Source organism: Protopterus annectens, chromosome 12.part0 (genome assembly GCF_019279795.1).
Source record: "Protopterus annectens isolate FY-2018-M chromosome 12.part0, PAN1.0, whole genome shotgun sequence".
NCBI lineage: Eukaryota > Metazoa > Chordata > Ceratodontiformes > Protopteridae > Protopterus > Protopterus annectens.
In genome coordinates this window covers 737809318-737821691 of record NC_056746.1, presented here as the reverse complement: position 1 = coordinate 737821691, position 12374 = coordinate 737809318, and the positions used below count along the sequence as shown (strand labels likewise).

The 12374-nt window shown below is 37.6% G+C and overlaps 1 protein-coding gene across 4 annotated transcripts in view; it reads right to left on the bottom strand.

The window, feature by feature from the left end:
* LOC122816784 (interleukin-4 receptor subunit alpha-like) overlaps nt 1-12374 on the bottom strand; it is a 635553-nt gene that overhangs the window by 221485 nt on the left and 401694 nt on the right. For all 4 annotated transcript variants that reach the window (XM_044089808.1, XM_044089809.1, XM_044089806.1 and 1 more), the window contains exon 7: nt 773-872. In XM_044089808.1, the coding sequence (XP_043945743.1) occupies nt 773-872 (100 nt within the window). The remainder of the gene's footprint in view (nt 1-772; nt 873-12374) is intronic.

Below are 12374 nucleotides of genomic sequence, written 5' to 3'. Positions count from 1 at the left end.
CTGTTCAAAACTTTGAACACCAAATTTCCGAACGGCAAAAATCTCACCCCCTTTTTGACCCATGGTAGCACTGGTGTGGTGGTGTGGCATGGTCGGAAATGTTGAAATTCTAATTTTATTCGACATTTGAAAGTTTTCACGGTTCTGGTTTCGCGGAAATGGTTCAATGATGTGATCGACATTATGAAGGTAAACCGTTTTGTGCATGGTATTAGTAATTACTATTTGAACATATTAGTTTATCAGTCCATTCAACTTCAAAACAGCCCCCAAACAAAGGGAGACTGAACAAATACTATAACAGCAAAATACTCCAGTTTATAATACACAAAGGCTCTCTGGACTTTACAAAAGTTTGACACAGTTAGTGAAATCTGTTTCTTGACAGTTGTCAGTTTGATCCTGTTACATGCCCAAGAAAATATGTATCTAACACACTGGAGTGCAAAGCTTTAAGGCTGTAAGCCAGTTACTGCTGTGAAACACCCTGAAAGCTTTATGCAGTTTGAGATAATGTAGGCACAATTCTGTGATCATTCTAAGATGGCCTTCTTTTTGCTATCTTCTTAAATTCCATATCATTTAGGTTATGATACATTTTTCCTCATTTGTAAATGAAACAGTATATGCATCCTTTGATTTATTGCCATCTCACAAACGTCAGCATCAAAAACATTATTTGTACCAAATCAGGACTTCAGGTGACATCCTCTGAGCATTGTGCTGTGTAATGACCATTGTTACTACTTTTTAAAATTATTGAAGTACTTACTTTTTAAAGCACACATGACATATGACAATCAAAGTCAGAACAGCAAAACAGGATAATGGAATGGCAATAAAGAGGAAGTCATCCTCATGTGACGTGTCATCTGCAAGACATAATAAAAGGAGCATGACAACATCCCAGATTTACCTCAGTTTACTGGTTAATCCACTGTACACATATTTAACTTTATTTTAAACATTTAAACAACAGATTTCCAGGTTAAATTGCCAACATTACTTAATCACACTTCTCATATTTTCATAAAAGTCAAATATCATGACCAACTGTCCAGCTATCACTTGCCAAAAATGACAATCCCCAGAAGCTAAGAAAATGCTCTGTTGATGTCTGTGCGCCTATGCTGACATAAAAACAGCAGAGGTAGTGAAGCCAAACCCTTCACCCTCCTGGGTCTTAGACTACATAACTTTGTATCATTAGCAAAGATGCAAAGCCCTCGTTTTCTGAATTTTACGAGTTTAAGACACAGATTTCTACACATGAAGCTTCAATGGGTGCTCAGTGAACATATTGATAGGGCAATCTACATTCTATGCAATCTTGACTTCTGCTAGTCATCACCACAAGCCCCCACTGCTAAACACTCAAGGTTCTACCTTAGGTATTTAACTTATTTAGTACAATGTGTACAGCTACAGCATGCCACAGATGAAAACCTACTCATGGCCACAGTGTCCTTTTAAAATGTAAATACATACTACTTGATGCATTGTCAGTAGCCAGCTCTTGGCTCCAGTCATTATTTACAACCTTAAACAATGCAGAATCCGCGCTGCTTCAGCCACCTGTTTTTCATCTTCACTAGAAACACTGGAGGTGAATGCTGGAAGGTCCAGCACTTTTCACTAGGTCACAGTGATAAAATGTACATTTCCCTTGAGCAGTACCCAAAACTATACGGGTTATCTCAGAGCTTACTTTGATTTTTTTTACTGGTTCATGGCTCAGTTTGAGCTTTTTCATTGGTTTCCTTGCATTAGCTGCTTTGTTCTCATGTTTTATTTAAGATCCACATTTGCGCGGGTTGACACTTGTCTTAGAAGGGCTCCAGAGAGAACTATAAATGCTAAGTTAATTTTTGCTTCTACATTTGTGCACTTTAACTGTATTTCATACCAACTGCTGCTTTAATCTAATTTACGTAAAATATCTGTTCGGTTGTGCTGCTTTTTACAGTTGCTTACTTCATTTACGGTAAAAAGTATTTCTGCTTTTTTTATACTGTGCTCCGCTGCACTTCTGTGGCTGTAGCATAGACTGGATTCAGACCAGATGAATCCAGTTGTGTTTGAGACTGATCACTTAAAGTCAGGGCATCTTTTCTTGGAGAAACCACCCTGTACCCTCGTGGCAAGAGAAGTACAGTAGGACTATTTAATTATAGGTTTACTGGTTCAGGGCTTCATTTGAGCTTTTTCATTGGTTCAGGGCTCTTTGAGCTTTTTCATTGGTTTCCTTGCATTAGCTGCTTTGCTCTGAGCGTAGCACACTGCTGCATAGGGGTGAGTACCTTTGGCGGTTACAGATACATACTTCTTGCTTGTTAAATTTCCCTTAGCAGTGTTAGTGCTCCTTTGGAGGCTTCTTACGGTCCTGCTCCACTTGACAGGTGGAACACTAGGCACAGCCTCTGAGGTACCACCACAAGTCCCACCCACTAGCCCCTCTTTATTTAGCCCTTTTCTCCTGTCCATCTACCTTACCTGGTCCTACTTGTCCTGTTCCTATTCTGGCCACAATGATTTACCTTGCACTATCGACAGATAATTTCCCACAGTTTCTCCAGCTAGCTTGGTTGACATGGGCATCCTGAGGCAGTGTAGTAATTGCCTCATGTACACTGACAACCCTCTTATTCTAATTCTCACAAGTTCAATATATGAGAGATGCATCTATATTAAGATTCTAGAATCCATGTTCTCCCACACACCAGTCAGTACGTCTGACACAATCAACCACAAACCACCAGGAAAATCCACAAACAATAAAAACAACAAAATTCCTATGGTGTAACACAACCAGCTGGAACCAGTAGGTAATTGTCCAAACCTTTATTAAAATGTATTCTTGTTAAGTGCTTTTGTTCCAAAAATTATCACAGAACTTTCTCAGAACTAAAATAACCTTCAAAATGCCCCGTTAAATAGCAATCCTTTATCACACAACCCAGCTTAATTATACCAATTAACCCTATATATGTCAATTTGTTAAAAATGTCAACCTTAAGACAGAAAAAATAGACATTGAATCATTCAACCCAGGGAAGCATGTGGCATCCAATCTGATTTGCTACTTTTACTCACTCAATGCTAAATGCTCTTCCACCACATATCCCCGGGAATCTGCAATAATTTGATCTAAAACAATAAAATAAAACCCATGTTCAGCGTTGGTATCAATATGTCTGAACAATGCATTAGTTTTTTACCATTCTTATTGTCAGCCAAGTGTTCATATATTCTGTTCCTTGGGTTTCTGTTAGTTATTCAGACATAAAATGCCGGACACTGATCACAGCAATCCAGGTAAACAACACGGCTCGACTCAAAGAAGAAATGGCCATTCACTGTAAACTGTACCCCTTTGTATCTACTGTCTGCAAAAATCATTCAATCCCTATGAAACAAGACAATGCCCCTGACAACTTTGGAAGTCTGGATGCAAGTATTCAGCAATCTGAAGATCCAGTTTATTTAGAAGGAAACAAAAACAGAAAGAAAGGAAGAAGTTCTCAACAAATAACAAGCAAGAAAAAAACTGACTAATGATTGTAAAGGAAAGATAATACGTAGTAAAAAGGATTCTACTTTGTTATGTAACACACTGGTGACAGGGAATGAAGATATATGTCTATCAGAAAACCCTCAGTCTACAGAAAAAGGCATCACCTTTCCAATGGAAAAGGTAGAAAAAAGAGGCAAGGGGCAGGTGAAAAGGAAGAAATCAAAACTGAACGTGGAAGGATTGGAGAACATTACTATAAGAAAAAAGAAGAGAAAGACAGATGATGACTACATTGCTCAAGCTGTGGATTTACAATGCCAGTTGGATGAGAATTTAATACACAATGAAAACAGAGGGATTAATAAGACTAATAGTGATGAAGGTCTATCCTTCATAACAACTGACAGAGCAGATATTACTGTATTAGAAGCTGTAGATTCTTCACAGCTGGCCAGCAGATATTCTTGCAATTGGAGATTCAATTATTAGAGGAACTGATACTTATGTTTGCAGAGATGATAATGAACTTCGAACAGTGTTATGCTTGCCAGGAGCAAAAACAGAAGATGAGACAAGCTTTGGAACACCTTAATGCAAGGAAGTGCGGATCTGTTTTTATTCATGTTGATACAAATGATGTCATCCACAAAGCTTCTCTGACTATTAGTAGGGAACTGACAGCCCTCTTAGATAGTACAGCTTGTACTGGTGTTAGGACATATGTTTCACAAATCACCTATAGTAAGGATAGTCAGGTCACTGTGAATGAAAAGATATTATTCATGTTGGTACACATGATGTCATCCACAAGGATTCTCTGACTATTAATAGGGGACTGACAGCCCTCTAAATATAGCTTGTACTGGTGTTAGGACGTATGTTTCAAAAATCACCTATAGAAAGGATAGTCAGGTCACTATGAAAGAAAAAAATATTTTGGGTAAATACCTACATGGAAAAAATTGTCCTGTTTTAAAAAATAGAAATGTGTAAAGCATTCAAGCCTAATTTGGGCACACATGTTCAGACAGGATGATGCGCTTTTATCAAGATCAGGGAAGAGAATTTTTGCAGCAGATATTTTGCAATATTTGACAAACACTGGATTTTTGCCAGGTCAAAAATTTAACAATTCACAGATAGCAACATCTGATGCACCTCTGATGGTTGATAATATTAGGAGCATTAATAATAAAGTTTTTTTATTGGAATATTTACTATGTTCCTACAAGACTGAAGTTGTTATAGGTTCATAGGTTCATACTAGGCTATCTGCCCTAGGGCATTTATAAGCCTAGCCAGAATGTGTTTGGCTTTCACCACCCATTTTAAATTTATTTTGCTATGCCCTTTTTCGAGGTTAGTATACTGTGCCTCTGTCTAACAGTGACACAGAAGTGATACCCGGGGTAAACCTACGATCTCCCATCCACTCATCAAGATTCCTCTTGAAGAGAGTCAATGAGGGACTCTGCCTAACCTGGACTGGGATTTTATTCCAGAGTGAAGGGAGCCTCTGGGTTATGAATCTGTCCCTCCAGCATGTCCTATTTATTTCAGTGCTGAGGTTCAAGTCTCTCGAGCACGTAGCTCGATGGGATTTGGATTTTCTGAGGTGCAGCATGTCCATTAATTCCAGGTTGGACATGGCTTTATACGTCAGGCACAGATCGCCTCTGAGCAGGCGGTATGCCACTGAGTAGAGCTGGAGTTTCTTTAACCGGGCAGCATATGGCATCTGTTTGAGCCCTTTGATCCTCTTGGTGAGGTACTTTTGGGGTCTTTCCAGTTGCTGCAGGTGTCTGGTAAGGTACATCCCAAAAGGAGCATTGTACTCAATTATGGGCCTGATGAGGGATGAGTAAAGAGGCACGATGACCTCCACTGATCTAGATGTGAATCCCTTCATGATTAGGTGGGCTATATAAAATGTTTTTCTAACCACTTTGGCCACGTGGTTGTCAAATGAGAGATGCTATCAACTTGGGTCCCCAGGTCCCTAATTACTTCTTCTGTACTTAATGGATTACCACCTATGTGGTAATTTGTGGGCACTTTGTTTTTGCCAAAGGGGATGACTATATACTTTTTGGCATTTAGCTTGAGGCCATGGTTCTGGCACCCGTTGTTTGTTTCTATGAGGCCTTTTTGGAGGATGCTTGTGTCGGCTGGAGAGTCGATTATGGCACCCAGTTTGCAGTCATCTGCGAACTTGGTCAGCCACAGACCTTCCATGTTGGCCTGTACCTCCAAGAAATATATACCGAACAAGAGAGGTCCCAGGACTGAGCCTTGTGGGACACCACTTGTAATTGGTTTGGAGTCTGACATGGCTCCAGCGATTCTAACCATGTGGGTTCTGTCCTTGAGCCAGTTTGCAATCCATCTAGTGACATAGGGGTTTATATTTAAGCTGGTGATCTTATCTATAATGCCCGAGTGGGGTATTGTATCGAAGGCTTTTGCGAGGTCCAGGTAGGCTGTGTGTACCACCTTCCCCTCGTCAATGGCCTTGGTGACTGTTTCAAAGAAATCAACCAGGTTTAAGAGGCAGGATCTGCCCTTAAAGCCAAACTGGGTAGGATCCAGTGTCTGTAGGTCCCCAATATCTTTATTTATGAGGTCCATGATGATCCTTTCCATAGCTTTGCAGACCAAGCTAGTCAGGCTTATGGGGTGATAGTTTCTAGGATCTGTTGAGGCACCACCTTTATGGAGAGGCACCACTGCTGCTGTACGTCACTCTCTGGATACATATCCTGTAGTAAGGCTGAGATTGAACAGTAGTTTTATGTTTGGGTTTAGCTCTTCTTGGAGTTCATGTAGGACACATCCCGGGACACCATCTGGTCCCATTGATGCTGTGTTTTTTGCTTTGGAGAGGGCGGCTCTTACCTGAGCATCTGAGATGTCAGGGGGGGGCACTCTGCTGGGATAGATATTTGCCCTTTTGGTGGGGAGAGGGGGGGGGGGGTTTGCGCTGAACCTGTCAGCTAAGATGTTGGCAATGACTGTGGGTTCGGTGTATTTTTTGTCATTTTGGACTAATTCTGAGCATATCTGGGAATTACCACCCAGGTTCCTAACATAACTAAAGAAAGCCTTGTGATTATCCTTAGTGTCCTCTGCAATCTTTCTCTCTAAGCTAGCCTTAGACAATTTTATGAGTGCCCATAGTTTTTTGCTAATACTGATCAGTGATGCCTTCCCTTTTTGGGATTTTGCTCTATCATTTAGTAGCTTCCTCTTTCTATTGTATAGTTTGTTTATGGCTGGGGTCCACCAGACAGGACGTCTGCCTTTGGAGGATTGGGTCTTGGTTATATTTGGGATTGCATGATCCATGCATTCCTGAAGGTGTTCATAGAATGCGTTTATAAAGGATTCTGTGGTCTGGGCCGTATTTTCCACAGGCCCGGGGGCTTTGAAGGATTCCACCTTGGTTTTGAGGAGTGTGAAATTTGCTTTAGAGAAGTTTTTCACTGTGGTTTTCTGGGCAGGGAGTGGGGTCGGGATGTGAATATCCAGTGAGATTAGTTTATGGTCTGATCTTACCAGTGAGGGATACACTTCTATGACATATGAACATTTGAATGATATTAAAAACAAAAAAATCACGAATGCACTATACAAGCATACCACTCCCTGTCCACTAGCTAAATACAAGTTTTTTGTTATTGAGGAAGTACAGCAGGGTGAGAGGGGAGGGACCTTGGGAAACCAGAATCGAATATAGAGAATTGTATTGGCAAATTGTTATGGAAGCTAATAGATTCCCAGGGCTTAACAATTATATTTCACTTGCCCCAGTCCTCAAATTGAGGGCTGCTAGATTATAATAATGTGAGATAATAGGCTGAGCTGATTGCACATAGGTTTTTAATATTCAATATTTTTAGCATTTTTAGTATTTTGGAATAATGTTTATGATATACAAATCAACATATTTATATATAATCAATATATGAAATGTATTTATTATTATTTATGGTTATGTATTTATAATAATTGGTCCATGAAGTATATAGTTATTTATATTTTTATGAATTTATATTTATTCTCTATATAAATTTTATATTGATATTTAAGATTGATGTTGTTCATGTTTTTATCTACATCTACTATAAATACATATATTTATAGAAATATATTTTAGATATGAGTGAATGTTTTGATGGGACTTGTCATTTTGGTCAAAGACCACTAGAGGGGAGTGTTAATCACAGATATAGAAGCATTCTTATATATATATATATATATATATATATATATATATATATATATATATATATATATACATATATATTTGAGTGTTGAACTATGAATGTAATAAATTTGATGGGAAGTTCCAATTATGCATACTATGACTTCCGATATGTAATATATTTTTGTTTATCATCCACCAAATGATACAAATCAATTAGATGTTTCATTCAACATAAAGTGTTTATTTTTAGTGTTCATGGTTAATTATTCATGATCTCAGATCCTGATTGGACCATTTGAAATAGCCTGCATCTATAAATATTGTTAATTAATTAATAGATTGTTTTACTGATGTCTGATGAAGTCTGAGTTTTAGACTAAAAATGTGTTGTTTCAATAAGCGTTTAACGTTGCATGTATTTTGGATAGTTTTCGCATACAATAAACTTTGGATTTATTCTGTGGCTGACCGGTGTTGGGCATCTCCTTTCAACAGGATATAAATGTTTTTACAGTAACAAACATTCTAACAAAAAATCAAGTGGAGGTTTATGATGGGGATTAAAGATAGTTACGAGCCCTGTGATTATTACATGTTCAATGATAACACCAGTACCACAGACTGTGTAACTGTGACAATAACAACAACCCTGGAACATATAACAGTTGCTGGAGTGTATAGACCACCAAAGTAAAGTGCTGATAACCTAGAGGAATTCATACATTTCTTACATGAAACACAGGAGGGAAGAATAATATTAGCGGAGGACTTAACTCAAACTTAACTTAAGAAACAGACTGGAATAATATTTATTCAACAATGTTAGTAAGGAAATTATTCACAGCGTATATTCAGGAACAACAATTGCTTCAAACTGTAAAAAAAAAAAACTACCAGGGGACGGATTACTGTAAGTTTTACCACCACTGATGGGTGGTGATCATGGGGTTATAAAGGTTAATTTGTTGCTAGATAATTCTGCCAAACTGAAATCTAAACCAATGCACAGAAGGTTAATTACAGATTATATGGAAGCAAAACAGTCACTATGTAAAACTAACTGGAGTGAGGTGTTCAGTGGAAAAACTGCAGATGGAATGTAAAAGTTTTGAAAGAGAAATTGTTTGACTGCAAAAAATAAAAAAAAATGTTTAACATCAGGATCTAGGCATACAACATCGGGGATAAATTTCCATAAGAACAAGATATCTGATTAAGATGAGAGACAAAAAATATAAAGAAATGGAAGAGAGGTTGAACTGCAACTTTCAAAACTGAAATAAACATGCTGGACAAACAGATTAAGCATAGTGTGAGACAAGATCAAGAAAATTTTGAAGAAAGTTTATATAAAGATATTGAGCATAATAGGAAACCTTTTCATAGATATATATAAGATGTGGGAGGAGTAAAGAGACAAGAATTGATAAACTTTGCAGATTCTAACATTTATTCTCAGACACAACAGATTATAGATATATTTACAAAATCTTATGCAGAACAGTTTGGTTCCATAAAAGGGGCAATAAATTGTCATAGTGACATCCAGATAACCCCAGATACTGGAATCAAATTAGATTATATTGAAAAAGAACTGCTCAAACTTATGGTACCATTATATCCATTATTCACGAGGTCATATCAATACGGGGAGATTCCTCATTATTGGATACATGTGCTTATTAAACCTGTCTTCAATGGAAAGGGGAGTAGGACCAACCCAGAGTCATATAGACCCTTAAGTCTACTTTCATGTTGTGGAAAAATAATGGAGAAGGTAATATTGGATAATTTATTGTCAGAACTGGATAGGCTGGGACTTGAAACTATATATCAGCATGCATATGTTGAAATGTATTTATTTATTTATTTGCATTTGTTTACCAGGAAGGTCCACTGTGCCAAAAGTACCCATTTTCAGTGGAGGCAGGGGGAGAAAAGCTCCAAAATGATTTACAATACATAAATGTGAATAGCAAACATTAACAATAATTTAAACAATGCATACATTTGAATGGCAAACACCAACAGAATAGCATACTGCAATACTACAGCAACAAGTTTCACAGTATACAGTTTTTAGTAGAGTCTGACAGCACCTCACTTTTTTTTAAGATACTAAAGGAATGGAGTAGTAGGAGATAGATGAAGTCAGGTTATAAGTTGTGAGGAGCTAGCACATGAGCATAGCCACTTGGAGAAGAGATGTTGTCTCAAAGATTTTGTGAAGAAAGAAGCATTCCTAATGGATCTGAGCTGGGGTGGGAGAGAGTTCCATAGTCCATCAGTAGAAATTGAGTGGAGCATTTGGCCAGAGGAGAGATTAAGTTTTCCTACTTGCTAAAGCATTTGATTTTCAGAGTGGTCTATTAGGGTGGTACAGAACAAATAGAGAAGAAAGGGAAGGGCAGCTGGATGGATTAAATATTAGTTTGTGGGCAGTTGTTAGTTGTATGTATGTAAAATGATGAGGTAGTTCCAGCCAGTTTAGTAGCTGAAGAGATGTGAAGTGGTGAGAGAAATGTTGTCTATTAGTGATGAACTTAGCAATTTTATTATAGCATGAGTCTAGTTTGGTTTTAAGACTGGCCTGTATGGTGCTGAAAAGAGGAGCCCTATAAAGAAGTGATGGGAGCAGCAAGGAGGAGGCAACAGATAGTTTTGTGGAGTAATTTAGGAAGGTTTTGTGACAGTATAGCATGTCTAGTTTTTGGAGTGTTTTTTTTAATGTTGCTGTGTATATGCAAGTCAAAAGTTAGGTGTTCATCTATAGGGACACCTAGAAGTTTAGTGTGTGTGACTACCTCGATGGTAGTGTTATTTTGGGAGAGAATAGTGAAAGAGTCTTTGTTTATAGTAATGGACTTCTTAGGGGGTGAATAGCATTAATTTGGTTTTCTTTGGGTTTAATGCAAGGTGGTTGTTAGCCATCCATATTTTGGTGGAGCTGAGAGCTGACTGGGTAAGTTTCAGGAGTTCGGGTGGAGACTTAGTGCAGATGATAGAGGAGTCATCTGCATACTGGATGGCTGTACCTTGAGTGAGAGTAGAGTGGAAGTAATTGATAAAAATGCTGAAAAGCAGAGGCCCTAGGATAGACCCTTGGCGTACTCCAATAGTGGTGTCGAAGAAAAGACAGAGAGAGTGCAGCCATTTAGTAGGTTGTTGCCTGTCTGTGAGGTAGTTAGTGAACCAGTTTAGGGTGGAAGGAGAGATTCCAAAGTTTGACAGTTTTATAAGAAGAGAGTGGGAAAATAGATCTATTACCACCTGTAACACAGTATATTATAAGAATACAATAACTATGAATGAAAAATTGTGTGTTATGAAGTAATTTATATAGATTTAACTTCAGCATTTGACAGGGTCATACAGAAAACACTGATCAATAAATTAGTACAACTAAGTATTGATGTACTCTTGATAACATGGATAGCTGCATGGCTTACAAAGAGGACATGGCAAGTATCATACAGCAACTGGACATGTGAAATCCTTGGTTATAGTCAGAGTGTCCCACAGGGCTTTCTCCTAGGCCCTTACTTGTTTAGATTGCATCTTTCAGACCTTTTTCATCTGAGATGTTCTACTGTCTATATGCAGATTACCCGAAAGTGGGTAAACTGATTACATGTGTTACAGATAAGGAATGTCTTCAAAATAACTTGACTAAATTGACCATTTGGGCACAGTGGAATAACATGTCGATAAATACATCAAAAACTAAATATATAAGATTTGGGAGACAAATTGAAAAGTGAATATTTAATACCATACACAGCGATTGAAACTGTAGGCTCATTTAAGGACCTTGGTGTATGGATAGATTCATCTATGAGTTTTTCTAATCATATCACCCATTTGGTTAATGACAGTTATAAAACTATAGGTTGTATAAAAAGATTTATAAAGTCTAGGAAATCAAAAATGCTAAAGTCTGTTAGTTACATTAGACCCAAACTTTAGTATGGAATAACAATATGGAAAACCTATAAGAAAACCAGCATGAGTAAACTGGAAAGAGTACAGCAGAAATATACCAAGGGCATCTATGGATGTGAAAATTTAAGGTATTATGAAAGATTAAAATATCTGAACTTGTACAGTGTCTTTAACAGATATCTAAGAGGAGATCCTATTCAAGTATATATGTTTAGAGACAACTACCCCTGGGAATACTTGGGGTTATCAAAAAGTAATAGAGAATCATCAGACAATCTATGTAGAAGATTCTATAGGAATGAGAAGTGTACTAATTGGTTCTCTGACAGAGAAGCTGATTCATGAAACAGACTACCAAATTACATTAAAGCAAGTACTAGCTTAGATATTTTTAAGAACAGCCTTTACACTTAGATTGGCAAGCTAGAAGGGCTTTTAATGCCCGTGCTTTAAATATTTGTATGCATGCATGTATGTATGCATTTCACAACAAAATCTTCATAAATTTTTATATGCTGACACTGGTTGCGATGACCACATTTGAACATTCCCTTCTTCTTAAAACCAGGGTCTATCTTATAACTGTGTTCAAGCAAATTCTTGAAAGATTGATTTTTTCCTATGTTCTATACATGGCTTATCCCCCAGTTTTTCAACAGCAAAAACATCAGACTTAAAAATGGTCCAATAACAATGAATACATTCAGATAT